The 22455-nt window shown below is 64.4% G+C and overlaps 1 protein-coding gene and 1 pseudogene across 6 annotated transcripts in view; both read left to right on the top strand.

Annotated features, from left to right (window-relative positions):
• Positions 1-22455, top strand: part of KCNQ2 (potassium voltage-gated channel subfamily Q member 2) — a 48362-nt gene that overhangs the window by 17531 nt on the left and 8376 nt on the right. Inside the window, exons 6-15 of one of the 6 annotated variants that reach the window (XM_039864809.1) lie at positions 963-1073; positions 1715-1810; positions 5532-5626; positions 6583-6612; positions 9814-9882; positions 11737-11766; positions 18717-18940; positions 19521-19629; positions 20010-20141; positions 22304-22411. In XM_039864809.1, coding sequence (XP_039720743.1) covers positions 963-1073; positions 1715-1810; positions 5532-5626; positions 6583-6612; positions 9814-9882; positions 11737-11766; positions 18717-18940; positions 19521-19629; positions 20010-20141; positions 22304-22411 — 1004 coding nt within the window. Of the gene's footprint in view, positions 1-962; positions 1074-1714; positions 1811-5531; positions 5627-6582; positions 6613-9813; positions 9883-11736; positions 11767-15492; positions 15547-18716; positions 18941-19520; positions 19630-20009; positions 20142-22303; positions 22412-22455 lie in introns of all 6 variants that reach the window. The other 5 variants (XM_039864810.1, XM_039864808.1, XM_039864807.1 and 2 more) reach the window with 5 other exon arrangements.
• On the top strand, positions 3232-3350 carry LOC120603999 (uncharacterized; annotated as a pseudogene).

Below are 22455 nucleotides of genomic sequence, written 5' to 3'. Positions count from 1 at the left end.
TGCCCTGGCGCCCACGGAGCCTCCCCCGGGTGTCCAGGCACGGAGCCGACACAGCGCAGGCTGGGCCCCAGGCTCCTGGCTCGTGACGCACCTGCCCTGCCCCCTGGCCAGTGGCCTTCCCGTCTTTAAACATTGATTTAAAATCGTTATTTACATGTTTAATCAAGGTAGTGCTTACACGTGTTTAAACGTCCCCCCAAGAACCTGTGTGCTGCAGCCACCACGCATGCCCGCCGAGCCCCTTCCTGCCCTCCAGGCCAGGCATGGCAGCACCTGCCCCGCCTCCTCACCTCACCCCACATCGTGGGGCTCCCCCAGGGCCCCCTCGCACCAGGAGCAGCCCGCCTCCCGCTGGCTCCGGGAGTGCACTGCCTCACCCCTTTCCTCCCCTCCTGTTACCGCCCCGGCCTCTCCCTCTCTCCTGGCCTGAGCGTACAGGTCACCCCGGAAGGCACCCCATGCTCTGCACCGTTTATCTGGGCCCTGTCCTGTCCCGTCCCGTCCCTGCGGTTTCCTCTGGGCACTGTCCCCTCTCAGGCCCCTGGCCCTTCCCACGCCTACTGGCTGCTCGCCCTGCTTCGGGCTCAGCCCCAGAGCTGCCCGTGACCTTGGTCCTGGGGCGGGACCTCTGTGCCGAATGTGACAGCTGCCTCCTGGGCGCCCTGGTGTGACCCAGGAACATGGCCTTCAGATGATGCCCCCCGCTGCCCTCACGTGTAGGGGACAGAGAAGGGACTCACGGAGTTTAGGTCTGGTTGCTGCAGGGATGAAGGACGGCCACTGTGGCCCCTGGCCTCACCGGGGCCCCTCGGGGGAGGCGGGGGCGAGGGCGGCCTCCGTGCTCGTCCCGCCTCCCAGCGTCCAGCCTGCCCTGAGCGTGCGGGTGAGCGTCTGGCTCGGGACAAGGGCCTCTCTGTGGCCAGTGCTAGGCCTGGCAGGTGACTGGACCTGCTGTCCCACAGATCACCCTGACGACCATCGGCTACGGGGACAAATACCCCCAGACCTGGAACGGGAGGCTCCTGGCGGCAACCTTCACCCTCATCGGTGTCTCCTTTTTCGCTCTTCCTGCGGTGAGCCCCTGCCTCTGGCGGGCCCAGGGCGCAGGGACCACAGGCTGCCCTGGGCCCCCGTCCACTCGGGGGACATGGAACAGGAGCAGGAACCCACATGAGGGCCGCCCTGGCCTGGAGCTGGGAGCGCCACATGCTTTACTGGAGTGCTCTGAGCATCCCCAAGCCGTGGCTTCTGACCCCACATCTGTTGATTGCTGTCAGCTCCTCCTGGTCTGGTGGGATTGGCCAGTAGGGTCCTTGTGGCCAGGAGCAGTGCTGTGGGTATCCAGGGAACCAAAGACCCCATCTCCTGCAGAAAGGGCGAGAACTCTGTTCACTGTCCACTCACGGCCGGGCAGGGCAGAGGGGCCGCTGTCTTGGGCTCCTTCCCCACCAGCCTGGCTGCAGTGTGGACAGGCTGGGGAAGGACAGTTACTCTTGGGGCCCAGGTGTTCAGTGTGGACACGGCCACACTCCTAGAAGCTGACGTTCCCTTTGTCCCAGCCCAATGTTTTCCTGCAGCCTGGCCTCTGGGCGGTGAGAGACTGGTGTGTGTGTGTGTGGGGGGGTGGAGCCCAAGAGGCCCAGGGGTGTGCAGGCAAAGGCGGGGGGTGGGGGCTGGGGTCCCAGGGGCACCATCTGACCCCGACGACTTGCAGGGCATTCTGGGGTCTGGCTTTGCCCTGAAGGTCCAGGAGCAGCACCGGCAGAAGCACTTCGAGAAGAGGCGGAACCCCGCCGCGGGCCTGATCCAGGTGAGTCCAGGCGCCCCCCTCGCGGCCAGCAGAGTCCGGGTCCCACTGTTCCCAGGGGCGGAGCCCTGCGCGGTGCTGCCCCGTCTGTGGATGCACCCTTGTCCCTCTGCAGAACCGTGTCAGGCGTGGAAACCTAGTTCGGGGGCTGAGAACCAGTCAGGCGCCTGAGGCCCCACAGCACAGGTGGTGCTGCTGGTGCTGGCTGTCGTCTTGTGTGGGCCCCGGGTCCCGGGCCAGGCTGTCACAGGTGCCACCGCGGTTGCCCTTCAGAGCCCCAGTAGGCAGGGGTGCTGTCACCCCCAGCCTGCACATGCGAGGTTGGGGCTCAGAGATCCCCACTCAGGTAGCCAGTAGCTGCTTGAGCTGCGTCTGTCAGATCCCTAGCTGCCCACTGAGCTAACGGAACCGATGGAGTGAGCACAGTGTGTACGGAATAGTCTGGAAAAGTCGCTAAACAAACAACCACAGTCAGCAACAAACGACAACAGTAAACCCTGGGGAGGGGCAGAATAGGACTTCCAGAGCTTACACATTACGGTGTTAAAAACATCCAGTTTTCAACAACAAAAAAAAAATACAAGGCAGGAAAAGAGAGAAAGTAGCAAAAAGAATATTTGAAGAAATAAGGTTGAAACTTTCCAAACTTGATGAAAGACACGAATTTGTGCGGCCAAGCAGTATACGCTCAGAGACCCACACCGGGAAACTTTACGGTCCAACTGCTGGGGCCCGGAGAGAGGGAGGACCTGGGAAGCAGCAGAGAAGCGACTGCGTGAGACTAACGGTCGACCTCTCGCCGGAAGCCGTGGAGCCAGGAGGGAGCGGGCGGCCGTGCTTAAAGCCCTGGACGGGAAATGCTGTCAAACGAGAATTGTTTCTGGCAAAAGTACCCTCGAGAAGAGAACGCGGGACATTCCCGCACGGACGAAAGCTGAGGGAGTTCGTCGCCAGTGGCCCTGCCCTACGTGACACGCCGAGGGGAGTCCCTCGGGGCGGTGTAAGGCGATCGTCGTAAATCTCTACTTCTGGGCACAGGACGTATAAAGATGGGAGCTGGAACAGTAAGTGCGTGAGGGGGGCTGCTGCGATGCTGTTGCCGCTAAACCGCAATCACTTTCAATCAGATCGTCACGTGTGTAAGACGCGGATCACAATGCACAGGGTAACTGTGAAGGAAATAACACAAAATCAGCAGAAGAGGAAAAGAGAGGGAATCAAAATGATACGCTGGCAGAAACAGACACTAAGGCGGCAGCGATGGAGGCGTCGAGGCACGAAACAGAGCTAAGACGTACAGAAAGCAAATAGCAAAGTGGCAGAGGCGAGTCCTTCCTTACCAGTGATTACTTTGAACGTAAATGGGTTAAACTCCCCAATTAAATGGCAGAACTTGGAGAAATGGGTTAAAAAATCATCCAACTGTCTACAGCCATGTCACCCTGTACGAGCCCGAGCCCGTCTGATCTCGGAAGCTAAGCGGGGTCGGGCCTGGTTAGTCCTTGGATGGGAGACCACCTAGGAAGACCAGGTGCTGTAGGCGTAAAAAATAAAAAATAAGGGATCGTAGGCTGACGAGTTCCTTGCAATATGTGAGGTCAACCAAGGGTTGCCTCGCCATGAAAAAAGAAAGAAAAGAAAAAAAAGAAACTATCCAACTATATGCCATCTGTAAGAGACCCATTTTGGATCCAAAAACGATAGATCGAACGAGAAGGATGGAAAAGGGTAATCCGTACAAACAGTAACCTAAAGAGAGATGACTACAATAATGTTACACAAAATAGAGTTTAAGTCAATTTGAAAAAGACAAGAGATTTCAGCGACAAAGGAGGCTGTCACATCCTGATGAAAGGGTCCATCCAAAGAGAATGTGTAGGAACTGTAAACACGTGCACACCAACGCAGAGCCCCAAAATACACGCAATGAAAATGGACAGAATGGGAGGGTGAAATAGGCATTTTCACAGTAACAGGCGGAGATATCAGTACCCCACTTTCCACGGCGGACGGAGAAAGCAGCAAAGATCCTGAGGGACAAGGACCCGAACACCACAGACCCGCTGGCCCTGCAGGCGTCTGCGGAGCAGCTCTCCGATGACAGTGGGCGCCACGTCCTCCCCGAGCTCACGTGGGGTGCTCTGCGGGGCGCGGCCCGTGTCGGGCCTGGAAATGCGTCTCTTGACCAGGGCGCCACGTTCCTCCAGGGGGGGAGAGTTGTCCCTGCCACTACTGGTGCTGTGACCACTGGAAATCTGTTTTGAAGAGAATGAAGTCTGGCCCTCGCTTCACACCATATGCAAAGTGCACTCGAAATGGACGCAGTGCCTGAATAGAAGAGCTACAATTATAGAACTTAGAAGAGCCATAAACGGAAATCTCCGTGACCATGCTTTCTTAGAAATGACACCGAAATCGCAAGCCTCGAGAGGAAAACGTAGACACAAAAGACTCTGTCAGAGCGAAAGGCTTTCGTGCGTCCAGGGGCACTGCGGAGCGAGAAGACAGGCCACAGAAGGGCGAGAGCGTTTGCAAGTTATTTATCTGATGAGTGTCCGGCATCCGGAATGTGTGAGGGCTCCTGCAGCCCAGCAGTAAGACAGGCAGCCCCACAGAGAAGCGGGCGCTGGACTTGGATGGACATCTCTCCGAAGAAGACATGCAGAGGGCCAACAAGCGCAGGAAAGGATGCTTGATGCCATCGGGCGTTAGGGGAATGCACGTCAAATCCACAGTGAGGTCAAATCCACCACCTCGCACTCACCCGGGCGGGTAAACAACAGCGAAATAGAAAGCTCGGGGGGACGTGGAGAAGTTGCTGTCACATGTCGCTGGTGGGGATGCGAAGTGGTGCAGACCCTCTAGAAAAGTTTGGGTGTCATCGTGGGACCCAGCGATCCCAGTTTTAAGTACACACCCAAAAGAAGTGCACACGGGCTCAACCCCGGACGTTCACGCTGATGTTCGCAGCTGCGCGAAGGCGGAAGCCAGCTGTGTGTCCGTCGTGGGTGCTGGACGCAGGGTGGCACCACCGTCACACGGACCGCTGACGCACACGGCGTGCACGGGCCGGGGAACGCGCCGAGGGGAGGGAGCCCGCGCGGTGCCGTGCACGGTGCGGGGACCCGCAGACAGGCGGTTGCCCGGGCCTGGGGGGCGGGGGAAGGAGTGGGGTGACTGCCCGTGAGCGTGGGGACCCTCTGTTTTGGGGGGATGGACATGTGGGACTAGACGGCAGTGAGGGTTGCACAACCGAGGGGAGTATCCACGGCGCTGAATCGGACCCCCTAAAATGCTGACTCACGTTACGTGACTTTCACTGCAAGCAAACGTTGGGAACGGAGGTCAGGCCAGGCGGGGCCCGTGTCAGCGGCAGGCCGGGGCCCTCTCCCCCAGTGGCTGCGGGCCGCCACGCCAGGCAGGATGGAGGCCTGTGTCCCCTGCCCCTGCTCCGGGGACCCACGCGGGCCCAGGGTAATGTCCCGTCACGGGAGGGGGAGGCAGAGGTGGCCACGGTGCCCGGTTACAACTGCCCGGTGTCAGGCCAGACCCGGAGGAAAGGAGCAGGCTCGCTGTGTGCCCCGCCGGCCTCGCCCCGCGGGGCCCTCCACAGGGTGGCCTGCGGCCCGTGGGGGCGGGGACAGGTGGGGCTCCGCTGTGGGGCTCCGCGGTCGCGCTCCCGCGGCCCGGCCTGGCGCCTGACCCGCGCCTGGTCCCCCTGCAGTCCGCCTGGAGGTTCTATGCCACCAACCTGTCCCGCACGGACCTGCACTCCACGTGGCAGTACTATGAGCGGACGGTCACCGTGCCCGTGTACAGGTACCGCCCGCCACGTGGCCCTTCACGCCCATCCGTCCCAAACCCCATTTTTCGTTGTTCATTATTTGGATTGAGTTTTGTTTCTTTTTTCTTTAAAGTGTGCGTTCTGTTCAGAAAGCAAGTCCTGTGCGTGGTTCATTTCGGCGTTGATTTTGCTCTTTGTTCCATAGCCCGCGGCTTTTGTTTTCACCCCCATCCCCTCGCTTAGCTTCCTAGCTGGGGTGCCCCGTGCTGTGGGCACTGCGAAGACAGGCCCCCCGAGAGCCGAGGTAAATGGTCCCCTAGCTTTAGAAGTTCAAGGAGCACCCCGGCCCTGCGTCCGCGGGCCAGTGCCGAGTCTTCACGAGAAAAGGGGGACTGCAGACCGCAGCGGGCCAGGGGCCCAGGCGCCCCAGCAGGACGGAGCACACAGACACCCCTAGGCGCCCTCGGCGGGTAGGGAGAAGAGGAGCCCTCTCTGGGGGGCGGCGGGCAGAAGCCACATGGTCTGCAGCAAGGGCAGGGGGCGGCCGGGAGAGAGTGCGGCCACCCCAGGTCTGTCTACGCCCCCCTCGCATTTAGAACAAGGTCTGAGCTGAGAGGGGTCGCCCAGCATCTGCCCCGGGCTGACGCCCTCGGAGTGGGGGGCACCATCCCTGGGGGTTTCCGCCCACGGCGTCCTCCCCCCAGGGCGGCTGGGCCGGTTCCTCCTGAGGGCCCTGAAGTCAGCGCTGTCCCCACCCGCCACCTGCCTCCGGTTTGTCACCTGGGGAGGGGCTGCCGCTGCCCCCCTCGGCCCACCGGGCCGCGGCCTCGGGCCCCAGCGGCTGTGCCCCATGAATCCTGGCCAAAGCAGCTGTCGCGCTAACTCCCGGGTTCTGCCTCCCCCCCCAACTATTCTTTCCCTGTTCTCTTTCTCACCCCTCTTTCACGGTTTCTGTTCTTCTCCCTTGTGTGTGTGTGAAAACACTTGAAAGCTCGCAAGCTCAAACCTACGGGGCCTCCAGGTAGGAAATGCATGGACGAGGGCGTGTGGTGTGGTTCTGTCCTCTGTGTGGGACTGTCACAGGGCCACCCCGCCAAGCACCCTGCATTCTGCCCCAGCCTGCGGACCCCGGCGGGCGGCAGGGCGCTGTCTCCGTCACCCCCGCGCCCGGCTGGAGTGCACCTTCCTTGCCTCTCCTGGTTTTGTCCCTCCACTGTCCCCTGCCACCCCCTCCGCTGCTTTCTTGTGTGGATCAGTCTGTCCGAGGGGATCTTCTGTTCCTTGTCCTGTCCTGCTTCCTGCCTTGTCTCAGTGGCTGGGGACCCTTCCCTGTGCCTCCATCCCACCCATGGGCCCCACTTACAGTGCAGACCTGGTGGAGATGGGGGCTCCACACCCAGCTCGGGGGACACCCAGCCGTGCCCCTGCTCCTGGCAGGCGGCTCTGCTCTGCACGCGGGTCTCTCCCCGGGCAGCTCCCCCATCTGTGGACCAGAGGCCCCATCTTTCCGTGGCAGCGGGAGGGAGACACAGCCCCTGGGAGAAGGGAGGGCCCGCCGTGCACCCTGCCGTCCCCCATCGCTGCGTCTGGTCTGCGGGGGAGCCTCTCTCCTGCTGTACCTTAACCGCTGCCCAAAGGGAGCAAATGGGGTCGGTGCTCAGGTTGGGGGGCGCTGAGCTGCTGCAGGAAGTCTCGCCCGTGCACAGGCCCCTTCCCTGCGGAGTGGGGGGCCATGCTGGGCGGCTCCGTCGGGCTGTGCACAGCCCTGCAGAGTGGGGGCCGCAAAGCTGGAGGGCCCGGGCAGCATCTCTGCCGGCACCTCCGGGGTCACGCGTCCTCGCCTGGTGCCCTCCCCGGGATCCGTGTCGGGACCTCAGCCCTCCCACTCAGGAGGGAGGGGTGCGCTGTGCCCATGCTGGGCCGGCCTTCTGGGCGTCTCCATCCCCAGCACGCGCCTGCCTCCACCAGCGACCCCAGAGGCCTCACTCGGGGGAAGGTGGCGACGGGAACAGTGTCCTCCCCGACCCGGGACCCTGGGCCCCTGGGGCTCCTGGTGGTCCCGCTTCAGGCTCTGACAGGCTCCTGGCCCTGGGAGGTGTACGCAGTTCATCTTCCCCTGTGGCCCCGATCCCCCAAGGTCTGCCAGCCACCTGGGTGGCTAGAATTGTCCTCCAGCCAGCTGCCCCCCAGGCCAGCTGCTGCTCTCTCCTGGGGGTGCCCCGATGTGTCCCCCACGCTTGTCAGCACAGCGCACCCTCATCCTCCACAATGGACCGCCCTCAGAAGCGACGGGCTGTGCGTGCGCCGCCCGCAGCCCTGTTGCCTGCGTCCTGTCTCCTGCGGCTGTGTGTCCAGGGCACGTCCCATCTGCGTGCCCCCCGCAGGGACACTTGGACCTGAGCGTGTGTGGGCCGAGGAGGGAGGCCTGTCCCAGGGTCTGTTCCAGGCCCAGGGGTGGGTGGTTGAGGGAGAGGCCAGCTCAGTCCTGGGGTCTCTGCTGCCCGTGGCATTACCAACACTACTGCGCAGGCCTCCTGCTTAGTCTTGACCCCTGACCTCCAAGGATAGCGGTCAGCCCTGAGGATGGGGGAGAGGGAGGGAGACACCACTCCCGGTCTGGCTGTGCCAGGTCTGCAGAGGGAGCAGTGACAGGCAGGCTCTGCAGAGGGAGGGGCATCGCCGGACAGCAGAGGCGGGGACCAGAGCGAAGCGGCCGAGACTCAGGGCCGGGGGCCATTGCAGGCTGTGGTCCTAGCATTGTGGAGGCCGTGGGGAGCCACTGCGTGTTTGAGCGTGAGGATCACGGGGGTGGGCTCTGGCCTGGCCTGGAGTGGAGGGAGAGCGGGTACAGGAGGGGGAGCAAACCCAGGAGGAGACGTGGGAGGGGCAGGGCTCGGGTGGTGTGACCGGATGGCGAGGAGAAGCTGGAACACAGCTGCTGGACGAGGGCGCAGTGTCCAGCAGGGCGGAGACTCAGGACGGCTCGGGAGCTGGGGCTGGTGGGGGTCTTGAGCATGGTTTGCAGGGAGCGGTGGGGAGGCTGACAGGCTAAGTGGGGGTGTCAGGAGTGGGTGGGAGTGTCACAGTGGGGTAGAGATGTCAGAGCAGAAATGAGGGTGCCCAGCAGATGAGGTGTCACATCAGGTGGGGAGTGTCACAGTAGGTGGGGTGTCACAACAGGGTATCAAGAGCAGGTGGGTGTCACCATGATGGGTGTCTTGAGCAGGTGGTGTGTCACATCAGGTGGGGTGTCACGGCAGGTGGAGTGTTATCACAACAGAGAGTCATCTAACAGGGGAATCACAGCAGGGGTGTCAGCAGGGTGCTCTGTAGAGGGTGTCACAGCAGGGGTGTCGGCAGGTGGGGTGTCACGGTGAGGAGTGAAGGTGTCACAGCAGGGGGATGTGTCACGGCAGGTGCAGGCTGCGTCAGGAGAGGAGACCAGGACCTGGGGTCGTGCAGGGTGAGGGCGTCTCCTCCGTAAGATGAGGTGGGGAACGGGGCAGGTGGTGGCGAGGAGCCTCGGGTGGGGTTGGGGTGGGGTCCTTTGGGAGAGGCGGCAGGTCCCCGATCCACGTCTCAGGGGTGAGAGCCCGGGGCCTCCCCAGGGGGCTCCCCGGGCTGCAGAGCCCACCGTGGCTCCAAGGCAGGGTCTAGATCCCACTCTTGCCTCTGTGGACATTCTGCCTGCAGCTGCCTGGTGGCCGTGGTGGCTGAAGGCCTGGCCGTCAGGCTGTGCTGGGGGCAGGTCAGAGCAGAGCCGGGCAGCCCCCCGACAGCCCAGCACAGCTGCTCCGAGCCTCAGCCCCGCCCGGCTCTGCAGGGAGGGGCCTGGGGGCCTCAACCTATTAGGGTGCTGCCCTTAGATGTGTAGGGATTGGGAAGGGAGAGGGGAGGGGACCAGGCCCCCTGCCTGTCCTCCAGGGCCCTGCTCGACTCGCTCCACGTGGGCGGAAGTGTCCATGAACCGCTCCTGCTCCTAACTTCTGCTGGGTGTGCTGGTCACTGCCCACTCCCCAGGCCGAGGCCCGGGACAGGTACAGCCCTAGAATGCAGGTGGTGCCCTGGGCCACCTGCCACAGACTCTGCCCTCTGCCTGTGGCAGGCCATGCCGTGTCCCCTGGGCGCTAGCACCAGCTCTGCTGAGAACCGCAGGCTGGGGAGAGCTGGCGGGGTCCCCACCTCGGGCGGCGGGGCTCAATGGCCTATCCTCTGCCCGCAGACTCATCCCGCCGCTGAACCAGCTGGAGCTGCTCCGGAACCTGAAGAGCAAGTCCGGCCTCGCCTTCAGGTCAGGTGGACCGCTGGGCCTGGGCCTGCTGCCCGAGGGCCGGCCGGGTGGAACAGGCCTCCGCAGGGGTCGGGGTGCTGGCGTAGAAGGGCTCGTCCGACAGAGTGGACAGGAGGGTGCCCCAGGGCCCTTGTGCCGGGGACCATCCCCGAGCCCTTGGGATGTGACTAAGTAAAGGGTCTCACGTGACATGGTCGTGGCTGGCATGGCCGGGAGGATGCGGGCACCTGCCCAGCCATCTGGGGCTGCCGGTGGGACAGGCAGGCAGGACCTCCCCCGGGCCCCTCAGCCCTGCCTTCTGGGCTTGGGCCTCTGGCCGCTGGCCCCCAGACAGGGGCAGGTAGGTGCCTGTTGTCTGAACCCAGAGTGTGGTCCTGAGTTACGGCAGTGACAGGAAACGTGTGTGGGTCCTGGTGGGGGGCGCGGGGCGCTGCTGTGACGAGTGTACGGTCCCCGTGGGGAAGTGGAGGCTGCTGTGACGAGTGTGGAGGAGGCTTTGGGACTGGGAGCGTGAAGGGCATGCGAGAAGAGGCTCAGGTTGTCTGTTTTAAGCCACCAGGTGTGGCACTTTGTTAGGACAGCCACAGGGCATGCACGGACAGAAAGTGTGAGACCTGGGTGGGCCCGACGTACCCTGAACAGGGCACCAAGCCATGCTCTGGCATCCGAGCTGCAGGCGGGGCTGCGGGGACAGGGCAGGGTGCCCACAGGTGTTCCTGGACCGGGCCCTCTCCGGGGCGCCGGGGAGGCTCGAGGCCAGTCCCCAGGGACCCCGGCTGCGAGCAGGATGTCCGGCTACACATTCTGCCAGTGCCACAGCGACGTGGCACCTGTTACGCAAAGATTTGGGGCATGCACCGAAGGGCCTACTGGTGATGCAGCAGGCTAACGCGGGCGCCAGTCTCAAGGCCTCCTTAGGGGGTCACCTGCTACCGTCCCTCGCATCGGCCAGAGATCCCGGCCACCAGCCCCTCTCCTTTTGTAATGAAACTGCCAGTAGAAGCAATCAACCCGAACAGAGTGGACGACGGCCGGAGTGGCCCTGCGTGCAAATAGGACCTGGAGAGGTGGCCTCGGGGGGCCGAACATGCCCACGACTGTCTCTGGCCTACTCAGCCCTGCTGGAAGGTCATGGCGGGGGGACGGGGGAGGGCTGCTTCCATCGAGTGCACCATGGGGAAGTCACAAGAGCGGCCGTCTGCCCGGAATGCTGGCCGTGGAATCGCCGCCTCTGCTTCTGTCGGCGCCGCTTCCTCTCAGAAACTTACCGTGGGGATTCTGACGACGAGGAGCGTGTATAAGCACGGGGCGGGACAGAATTCTCTCTTTCCTCCAGGACCTGCGTCCTGGGGCCCCCCAGGGGCTGTAGGGGTTGGCGGGCCCAGGGGGGTAGGCGGGCTTGGCTGTGGCAGGTGCCAAGGCAGCCCAGTGGGTCCAGCGGGGCGTGCCAGGCGGAGCATGCCAGGCGGGTCCCAGCAAGGTGTGCCAGGTGGGGTGTACCAGGCAGGGTATTATGGCCGAAGGCGTGTAACAGGAGCGTACCAAACAGGAGCTGTCTCAAACAGAACGTGCCAGGTGGGAATTGTGCCAGTTGGGGTGTGCCAGAGTGGGAGTATGCCAGGTAAGGGTGTACAAGCCCGAAGCGTGCCAGGTGGAATATGAGTGGGCGTGCTAAATTGGGAGTATGCTAGGTGGGGTATGCTAGGTGGGGTGTACCAGGCGGGGCGTGCCAGGTGGGTCCCGGCGGGGCGTGCCAGGTGGAGTGTGCCAGGCAGGGCGTGCCAGGCGGGGTGTGTCAGGTGGGGCGTGTCAGGTGGGGTCGGCTGCTGACAGTCTTGTTTCTTCTGTTTGAAGGAAGGAGCCACAGCCGGAGCCCTCGCCCAGGTCAGTGCCCGCCTGCCCGTGTCCGCATTGCATGCCACTGGGGAGCGAGGGCTGCGCCTGTGGGAACCTCTGCCTGGAGGTGACCTGGGCCCTCAGATCGGCTCCCGGTGTTCCCTGTGACCGCAGACCTGGGGCCCCTAGGGTGGGAGCTTCTGAGAGGGACGTGGGCCAGGTGAGAAGTCCCTTGGGTCTCCCCCATTTCAGGGTCACCCCCATTTCAGGTGGAGGAGGGCACTCTGAGAGGGGTCTTGGCTGCCCGAATGGAGGGCCTGGGTCTGGGGAAGGTCCCTGAACAGAGAGGCGTCCGGTCCTGGGAGGCTGCAGGGGCCCACAGTTTCGTTTGCGGCAGGCAGGTTATAGACCCCGTGCACGGACTCGGGGTGACCTCTGCTGTGAGCAGAGCGCAAGTGACGGCCATCGACCGTTTTCCTGGCGTTAAAAAGAAAATGCAGATCATGTCACGACTCTCATGTCTGATGACCCCGGCCTGCCTGGGGTGCCTGTGCTGAGTTCTCAGGGCTCCGGGGTCCCCCAGCACCCTGTCCACACGATGGACTTTGGCCCAGAGATGCCATGTTCCTGGACTGCAGGTCGCTCAGCGGCCGCTCGGGGCGGGAGACGGGCTTGGGCTGGGCTGACCCCCTGCGTGCACCGGTCAGGAGGCACCCTCCTCCGTCCCCCAGACCCCCGAGGGGGAATGAGGCTTGTGCCGGGAACCGAAACGATGGTCGGTGGATTTGCCCTGAACTGGCCGAAAGCGCAGCGGTGGTGGGACCCCTCGCCGAGGCCAAGCTGGTCTGGCCAGGTGCGGCCCCCTGTGCCGGCCCACAGCGCGGGACAGCGCTCAGGGCAGCTGCCAGCGCGGCCGTCCTGGGGGAGTGCGCGCCTAGCACGGCCGGCGTGCGGGGTACCCAGAGGGGCGCCCCCACTTGTCAGCGCCCATCAGTGTTGCATCGGCCCCCAGCGCCCTGACCCGGAGCCCGGGGAGGCGGGGGGCTCGGCGGCCCTCTTGGCGCTGCCCCGCCCACGGCCGGCCGCTGGCCAGGGAGGCCCCTGTGGCCTGCGGCGGCTTCCTGAGCCCATGGCCCTGTCTGCTCGGCCTCGCCCGTGCCCTAGTCTCAGCCTCTCTCTCTCTCTCTCCTCCCCTCCCCTCCCCAATCTGGAAACCTCGCCTGCCCCCAAGTGCCTTTAACCATGTCACTGCCCTTCCTGGGCCCCTTTCTCGTCCGCTCTGTCTTTGGGGATGAGGTGGCTGACCCTGAAAGCAGGACTCAAGGTGAGGACACGCGGGAGCCTCCAGGCTCTGCCTACGCCCCCTGCTCCCCGCACACCCGCCCTCCGTCTCCCCCATGTGTCCGTGTGTCCCCGCCTGTGACCCAGCGGCTTCCCCCAGGCCGGGTAGCCCAGCATCCTCCTGGGAGACCCGGGCTGAGGCCTTGGGAGCAAGCCCACCTGTCCTGGGAGGTACGCCGTCTGCCAGGTGGCTGAGGGCAGTGTTTGCGTCCCCCGACCTGGGCTAGCCATGGCGCCCCCTTTGAGCACTGTAGCAGGCATGCGGGACACTTCTGCCACTTGTACCCTTGGGGGCCGGGCATCCTGGGCTGCCCCAAAAGCAGGTCCTGGCCCGTAAACTGCAGGCGGACGCAGGGACCCGGCTCCACTCACCCCCCGAGGCCTGACTGGAGGTGGGCATGCACGGCAGCCATGCTGGCACCAGACCAAGGCCAGCTGCATGGGGGCGGGGCAGCCAAGGGCTCTCCGTGCTGCTCCAGGTGTGGCCCTGCCCTGCCTCTGTCTCTCCCCACTTCTGGCCGCCTCCGCCCTGGAGGAGCCCCCGCCCGAAGCTGCTTTGCCCCTCTCCGTGTGGCCCCATCGTCACAGGCGTGTCTGTCCAGTCTGGTCTTGGTGACTGTCTGTGCGGCCTCTTCCACCCTCTTGGGCCCAGGTGCCTGGGGTTGATGCCAGCAGCTCTCACGGACGGGGCGACGATCTGGTCGGCTGATGTGGGCAGCTTAGAGCCAAGAGGGAGCGGGCTGGAGCTGGGGGTCCTCGTACCCCATAACGGTGGGGTGCTGCTCAGGGAGGACCCCCACAGCCCACCAGCTCCGTCGGGGTCTCCAGCTGCCCTGCCCCCTACGAAGCAGCAAACGAGCTCCCCCCGTCACGTGCTCAGGGCCCAGACATGGGGGTCGCTGTGCCACACAGCGCAGCATCAGGGGCCAGGCATGGGGGTTGCCGTGCTACATAGCACAGCGAGAGCACCCCAGCGTGTGGGGCCGGGGGCCCAGGGAGGCCAGCAACCACGCTGGGAGGTTTACAGGAGCAAAGCTGGCTGGAGGGCTCGCCGAAGCTGGGACCCTTCAAAGAAGCTGGAGGCAGAGAGCACCCAGAACCCTGCATGCAGGCCTGGGGCCCCAGGACGGGCTGGCTGAGGGGTGGTCGTTGTTAGCTGTCCCACAGGCTCTGGTGGCCCTGTGGCTGACGTATCTGCCCAAACTCGAGGGCCCCTGTGAGTGGGGAGAGCGGGCCTGGGGACGCCAAGTCACAGGGTGGCGCCTTGTGTGAGCGCACTGGTCAGGGCAGCCGAACCCCAGCTTCTCTCCTGGGTCCGGGCATCCTGTTAGTCACTGAGGCCCCACAGGGAGCAGGTCAGGGCAGCAGGGAGGGCCAGCGGCTCTCAGCCCCCAGGCAGGAGGTGGCAGGCCCTGCCCTGCTGGCTCACTGCAGCTAGCTGGCTGTGTCCTTTTTTTGTGAGTGGGGAGAGGCATCTGGACGTCAGCAGGTGCCACTGGTGTTTGGCTGTGTGGGTGCTGAGCCCTCCTTCCTGGGGCAGGCCTCTGCGAGGCTGTCACATGTGGCTGGGTTCCTCGGGTGCACAGTTTGGGAACCCCTGTCTCAGTGGCAAGAGCTTTGAAGGGGGAGGAGGAGGGAGAAGCCGAAGGAATCGTGTGTGGTTCTCATTCGCTGCGTTCAATTTTGCTTAAAAATGTGTGCGTCCTAGTGCAGAGATAAGTCTTGGGCAATCGGGAGGTCCTGGGGGCTGACCGCTGGTCGTGCCTGTCCCGCAGAGCCTCCCATAGGCTCAACCACGCTGGCCCAGGTGAATTTTTCTGGGACCCGCGATGAGCCGGCTACAGCAGTTGTTTTTAAAGCCAGGTGCCCCCAAACCCCGCCTTTAGCTTCCCTCCAGGTGGAGGCAGCCATGCCTCCCGGGTAAACTGAGTCCCACTTCAGATCTGGCGCTGGCTGGGCCCGGTGAAGCCTCAGCGATCGGTTTGTGAAGCCAAACTGCACGTTTTTCTCCCCAACATGAGTGCTTTCCGGGACCCTGTCCATCTAGAATAAGCGTTGTACAAAGTCTCAGCCCATGTATTATTTTTTTGTTCGCATGAATACAGCAAAAAATAATACATCTTTTAAAAGACGTGGCCCCAAATTCCGACTCTGGAAGGAAAAGGTATTTTTGGAGGAAAGAAACAGGGATTTTTTTTTTCCTCCAAAAATAGGGCACTGTTTTCTTCTCCGGGCCGGTGGGAGGCTTTGCGTGCAGCCACCTCGCTGTCCTCGTGTGGCCGTGACCTCGGCGGCTGGCTGGTGACCCCGAGCCCAGCCCTCTGCGGGCTGTGGCGGTGCCTCGGTGCCCCGGCTTCCCGCTGCCCATGCCGCCCAGGCTCCCCGCCGCGTCCCGTGCGGGCCGGGACTAACTGTGCTTCTCCTCATTTGCAGTAAAGGCAAACCGCGCGGAGAGGGCCTGTGTGGATGCTGCCCCGGACACTCTAGGTACCGTGCACGCGTCGCACGGTCGGCCATGGCTGCACGGCTCCCCGCTCCCAGCTGCTTGGCAGAGGTCCTGGAGGAGCTGGGAGGCCGCCCCCAGGCCCCGATTCTGATTGGCAGCTCGGCCTGTGGGGCCCTCACGGGGAGCACTAGGCTCCCCCTGAGTCCAGTGCCCTCTCCTCCCCCGCCCAGGGATGCCCTGCTCCAAGGCCTCTGAGACCCAGCATGGGTGCTGGTCCCCGGGGTCCCCGACCGCCCTGCGAGCCTCTGCCCCGGCCTCAGTCCAGCCCCTCTGCCACGCCTCTGAGCTGAGGACGGCCGCCCTGACCCACCTCGCCCTCCCTCGGAGGCAGCTCGTCCTGTGTGTGCTGGGCCCCCCGCAGCCCTCACACGGCACACGGCAGACTCGCCAGAAAGCCAGGGGGCACGGCTCCCCTGCCCCGAGCGGGCCTGGTTTAGGACAGACTGGAAACGGTGTGGCGAGGCCACCCCCGCCCCTTGCACCCAGACCCCTTGGCTGACCGTTCCCCTCTCTGTCCACTGTCTGCTGTCGGGGGTGTGGAAGCACCGTCCTCCTGCTTGCTCTGGGTGCTCCCTCCTGCCTGCCCCCCGCCCTGACCGGCGCTGCAGCCAGTGGGCAGCTGCCCCCCTGTCGTCGCGTGCATGCGGTCGGCGCTGGCCCTGGCAGCAGCGGTGCCGAGCACAGGCATCAGCAGGACTGCGCAGCGGGGCTGGGAGCTCAGGCAGCGGCATGCACGTACGTCTGCATCTGTGCATGCTGAGTCCTGCGCCTGGAGAGGGGCTCGGGGGGCCCCCCACCTGTCCATGCCCCTGTGCGTTCACGGACGTGGGTGCCTGTGGGGGAAGCTTGCAGCCCCGAGCGGGGCGATCCGGATGCGGCAGAGGCTGTCCTGCTTGTCCAGAGCTGGGCCCACGGTGCTCCTGGCTGCAGGGTCGGAAGCTGTGGTCGGGTTGCTTGGGGACCAAAGGGCCGAGGCCAGGCCATGCTCCGTCTTGCTGTGCACAAGTCTCACGAATGTCACTCCATCCTCGCTCTTCCTGGGCATCCGCGGTCCAGCCGTGGCCGGGCGGTTCTCCGTGGATGCCGGCTCCCACCCCGCCGAGCTGGGCCCCAGCCGTGCAGACTGGGGTGTGGCCTACCCCAGCTGGGGCCTCCCCCTGGCTTCACCCCAGCAGGCCCCACATACTTAGAGTTCTGCGCTGCGGGGCCGGGGCAGGCGGGGAAGGAGGGCTGGACCTCGGCTTTCTTCCCCTCACCCCGTGTAAGTGCCGACGTGCAGCGCCTCGAAGGCACCCTGTCACACAGAGGGTGTCTGGCCGTGGCTCCTTCCCGCCAGGTGGCCCGAGCCCTCTCCCACGTGTTTGCGTCTGTCCTTAGCTCATGAGGCAAGGCGAGGCGAGGTGGAGGAGGGGCCTCGTTCCACATTGCAGGACCACCGGCCGTTTGGGTACCTAGAGTTGGGATAGGCCTGGGGTGGCTGGAGGGCCAGGTGTCCACACTGTGGCATCCCTTGGCAGGGAGCCCCTGCCTGGGCTGAGCAGGGGCATGGCGGGGCCGGGCCTGGCCAGGGAAGGCTCCTCCCTGACGGTCAGTCCTTGCGGGCAGCAGCCCCCTGGGCCTTGTGTGCTGCGTGGGGCAGCAGGAGCATCCAGAGGGCCCAGTTCGCTTGCTGGGCGGGGCCGTCGCGTCTCGCGGTCTCCCTGAGCAGCCGGCAGTCTCTGTTAGCACAGGGGTGAAGGAGCGGTCATCGGTAAGGAGGCCACAGGGAGTGCGGCTTCGGCCGTGCCTTGGTCCCTACCTGCCCGTCACGCCTCGTGCTGGTTGTGGGGGCTGCGGGCTCAGGGCTGGTGTCCTGAGAAACTGCCGCCCGCCCTGTGTCATGGGACACAGGAAGCCTGGGTACCACGCTGGAGCCACCTGCCCGAGGGGCTTTCCTCCCCGCCCTGCAGAGAACCCCGAAGTGTCACAGATGGTCGCAGCTGCCCAGGGGCGGGCAGGGGCGCCGACCAGGGCCGTGGTGTCCAGGCGAGGCGGCCGGGGCGGCGGGTTGCTGTCCCCCGTGGTCGTCGTCCGCAGCGTCCGATGGGCGTCTCTCAGCTGCGGGTCTCGTTTGGGGCCGATGGAGGCGGCTGAACTGAGGGCCGGGGTGGGGCCGGTGCTCTCTGAGGGGTTAGCGGCCTCCGGGGCCTCTGGGCAGGTTAGTCACAGGCCCCAGGGGCAGCGAGGGGCCCTGCTGAGGCCACCCTGCGGGAGTCGACTGGGCGTGAGCGGGTGGCCGACACTGCCCAGCGGAGGAAGCGAGTGGCTGCCGGGCCCCTGGGCCAGACGCTGCCTCCGACCATGGCCACCACCTGTCTCCTGGCTGCTGCCTGGAGAGTCAGACCCATCTCCATGGTTACCGAGAGATGGGTACGGGGAGGCCTGAGGACCTCACACCCTCTCCCTGTGGCCTGCCAGGGCTTGGGACAGCAGGCCTGTCAGTGGCTAGGTGGCTGGTGGTGCAGGCACATCTACTCCGCCCCTCTGGGAGGGGGACGTTTGGTCCTTGGACGCGTCCTGGGGGTGGGTGTGGAGCCTGGGCGGGGGGCGGGGGGGCGCTTGCCTTCCATGATCTGCTCTCCTGCCCCTGGGGCACGGCGGGAGGCCAGGGCCCAGCTGCAGACCTCACCCTCCTGCCTCTGGGTGGTTACGGGGTGTGGGAGGCAGCCAGAGGAAGCCAGGGAGGCCTGGTCCACAAAGCTGCCTGTGGAGAAGCCGCAGCCTCTGGGCACTTTGGGACCCGTCTGCCGTGGGTGTCGCCACGGAGAGGGAGGCCCAGCAGGACAGTGGAGAGGCCTGGCCCCTTCGTGTGCAGCCAAAAGCGACTTAAGGGTCCACTGACCACCTCCTGGCCAGGCTGGGCTCCTGCGTGCACCTGGGAGCCTGTGGTGGAGCTGACCACCCACTGCGCCCCACGCTCCTGCCCCACGACCTCCGATCTCCCACGGCAGCCGCCCCTCAGCCCGTTTCTCTGGGGCTGGGTCGCTCTCTGTCTCGTGGGCTGGCGTTGGCCGACAGCAGGTGCTGGGTGCCAGGGTTCTGTCCAGAGTGACTTCTCCTGCTGTCTCTCTGTGTGTGTCCGTCCGCCTGTCCGTCCGCCCCATGGGAGCAGTCAGAAGGTCAGTTTGAAAGACCGTGTCTTCTCCAGCCCCCGCGGCGCGGCTGCCAAGGGGAAGGGGTCCCCCCAGGCCCAGCCTGTCCGGCGGTCACCCAGTGCCGACCAGAGCCTGGAGGACAGCCCTAGCAAGGTGCCCAAGAGCTGGAGCTTCGGGGACCGCAGCCGTGCTCGGCAGGCCTTCCGCGCCAAGGGCGCCGCGTCCCGGCAGAACTCGGAAGGTGGGTGGCCCATCGCCCCCTGCGGCCTGACCCCCGGGGCACGGCCCAGGACACGGCGCCCCTGGTCTTTGTCACACCGCACAGCATCAGCAGCCCGGCAGGGAGGGGTCCAGGGCATCGGGCGCGTTCTGGCGCCGTGTGGTGCCACCTCTGCCTCATCCCAGGACAGTCCAGCCCCCTCCTCGCTGGCAGTCACCCGCAGGCCCCCATCCGTATCTGGACACGGGCCACAGTTGGCCATACGGTGTCCATCCTTCCACGTCTGGCTTCGTTCACTGAGCCTTTTCTGGGCTCGACCATGTGGCAGCGGCCGTAGGTCAGAGCCCATTCCCGTTCGTGGCAGAGGGTATCATCATTCCTTGGTGTGGACATGTCCCAGCCCAGGGACCAGTCCACATCTGTCCACTCACAGGGACACTCGTTAACCCTCCAGTGTGTCCCCAGGGCCACGGCCGGGGAGCTGGCTGAGAAAGGACGGGGTGGATTCTGGAGCGTTGGGGTGGCTGGGGTTTCCTGACACCACAGAGCCAGAGGGCCAGTCCCCTCCGTCCCCTCACGAGCTGCCTCCCCTTCCACCCAGAAGCAAGTCTCCCTGGGGAGGATGTCGTGGACGACAACAAGAGCTGTAACTGCGAGTTTGTGACTGAGGACCTGACCCCCGGCCTCAAAGTCAGCATCCGGGCTGTGTGGTGAGTGGCCAGGGCGTCTAGCTGCCCCCACAGGCCCAGCAAGGGCGGCGTCCACGCTGTCCCTCGGACCTTGTCTCGGCAGGGCTGGTGTGAGGACTGACAACCCTTCGGTCTCGGCTCCTTGTGGCTCACAAGGCGCCTCGTGTCACAGTGGTCACTGAATGGCCAGGAGCCCCCCACGTGGGGGCTCCCGGCAGATGAGGGTCTGAGAGTGGCCAGTGCATGTGGCGGGTGGGTGGCCCCGATAGCGGGGACGAGTTGTCCAGGGGACATTCCCAGAGACTCTCGAAGGGCCCTGGGCAGGCGGACGCTGGGGCCAGCTTGCTTGGAGTAGCCATGGTGGCCTCTGCCTGGGGCTCATGGCCCCCTGTCCCCTCCAGTGTCATGAGGTTCCTGGTGTCCAAGCGGAAGTTCAAGGAGAGCCTGCGACCTTACGACGTGATGGATGTCATCGAGCAGTACTCGGCCGGCCACCTGGACATGCTGTCCCGCATTAAAAACCTGCAGTCAAGGCAAGAGCCCTCCACCCCCGGCCCCCGGCCCCTGGGCCCAGCTGGTGGGGCCCGAGTCAGGCAGAGGGGTGCAGTGAGGGGCTCGCATGCTCCCCGCCAGGTGGGGCAGTGGACAGGGCTGGGGGGCACGGCGGCCAGCCCGGCCACCTCACCGCCCCAGGTGACTTTCTGCTGTTTGTTTTAATGTCTCTGCTATGTCTCTCTTCTCCAGTCTCGACTACGATGCGAAAGTGTGTGCGTGTGTCCGTGCATCACACACGTCTGCGTGCACGTGCGTGTGTCCGTGCATCACACACGTCTGCGTGCACGTGCGTGTGTCTGTGCATCACACGTCTCCGTGCACATGTGTGTATCTGCATCACACGCATATCTGTGTCATGTGTGTGTCTGTGCATCACATACGTCTGTGTGCACATGTGTGTGTCTGTGCACGCATATAGTCTATGTGCTCATGTGTGTGCACCTACACAAATCTGTGTGCTCATGTATGTCTGTGCTCCCAACACATCTGTGTGCTCATGTGTGCGCACCTACACATGTCTGCGTGCTCATGGGTGTCTATGCATCCACACAGTGCACGTGTGCACACACACATGAAAGCACACACGTGTGAGTGCGCTGCACAGTACTCAGCACACATGCACTGTTGCATACAGGCGTGCACACATGTGTACACATGTGCGTATGCGCATGTATCTGCGTGCTGGGGCATGTGTGCACATGTCACACGTGTATGCGTGCACATGTGCTTGTGTGTGTGTCGGAAGCAGAGTAGTTCCGTTGGGAGGTGAGGCTGCGGGTGCTCATGGGCCCACATGGTGGCAGCGATGCCCCTTGGTGCCTTCTTCCTGGGTGAGGACAGCCACCCTACCTCGTGTGGGCTGCCTGCTTCTTGGGCAGGAGGCAGAGCTGAGACGTGTGTCTGAGGCATGGCAACAGTAGGGTGCACACCATGTGTCCAGCCCCACGTGTTAAGGACTGGCTTGCTCACCCCCGGAGTCACCTGCACACATGTGATACAGACATGAGCAAGGGCCCAGGCCACACATAAGTACAGCCATGAACAGGTATATACACACATGCACACAGACCCATGTCCAACCCGTAACTGCACATGTAGCCCCACCTGCCATGTACCCCAGGAGATGCTGGTATTGCTCAGAGGCACGGCCTGTGCACAGGTGTGCCTGCAGCCGGCGAGGAGGCAGATGGCAGCTGTCATGGTCTTTCCTGAAGCAGCCAAGTGCTCCTGCCAGTCAGTCTCCTCCTTGCCCACGGCCCCTCAACAAAGCTGCTCCCCGTGCAAGCCCAGACCCCAGCTTTGGGAGGGTCTGGATGGCAGGGGACAGTCCAGGGAATCAGCCCAGCTCCCGGTCCCCAGAGGGAGTGAAGTCCTCATTCTCGGAAGGTCGGCCTGCCCTGCCTTGGAGCACCTCCGCTGTCCTGCTCCACCCTGGGATGATGGGGGGGCGTCTCTCTGGGCCTTAAGCTGCTCCCACTGGCAGGGGTCAGAGGGCGACCCCTTTTGCCCCAGCTCAGGCCAGGCGCCAGTGGGTCAGCGTCCTCCCAGAGCACCCACGAGGCCTGTGCTGTGCATGTGGACAAATGTAGGTGCGGTTGTGCTCGTGGAGGTAAACGTGTGTACGAGTGTGAGCGAACATGCGTGTGTGCACACGCATGCGTGTGAGCAGACTGCGTGTGGAAGGAGCTGTCGGGCACCCGCCCGCGGGGCCTGCTCCCCGCTCTGTCCTCCCAGCCCTCATGCCCAGCAGCTTCTTCTGTCCTCGACTTTCCCTTTCTGTCTGGAAAAACAGACAAAGCCCGCGCCCAAGGAGCTGGCCGTCTGCCGCTCGCCGGCCGGCCGCAGTGTCGCCCTTAGCCGCGCGCTGACGTGGCCCACGGCGATCCAGCCTGGCACCCGCGTGCTCGCCGGCGCGCTGGGCTCGGCGCTCAGGCTGCGGCCGCCCACGGCCCGTGCTCGCTTGAACACGGGGAGCGAGTGGTGCGTCCACGGCGTAGTTGGGAGCAGGACGCCGTCGGAAGAAGTGTCCCCTTGTTGCTTTAAACCGGGGTGCTCCTCCTGTCTCTGCCGGTCCCCAGCTGTCCCCTCGTGTGGCTTCACGGTGCATTTTGCTGGTGTCTTCTTTCTGTTTATTTGCCAGGATAGATATGATTGTGGGTCCCCCACCCCCTTCAACTCCCCGGCACAAGAAGTACCCCACCAAAGGACCCACGGCCCCTCCGAGAGAGTCACCCCAGTACTTACCTAGGTCAGGATGCCGCCCTTCCTGCCTGTCTCTGTGGAATGGCCAGC

This window comes from Pteropus medius, unplaced genomic scaffold, assembly GCF_902729225.1.
Source record: "Pteropus medius unplaced genomic scaffold, Ma_sr-lr_union100, whole genome shotgun sequence".
Taxonomy (NCBI): domain Eukaryota; kingdom Metazoa; phylum Chordata; class Mammalia; order Chiroptera; family Pteropodidae; genus Pteropus; species Pteropus medius.
The sequence above is the reverse complement of the archived record's forward strand: the minus strand, read 5'-3'. Positions and strand labels throughout refer to the sequence as shown.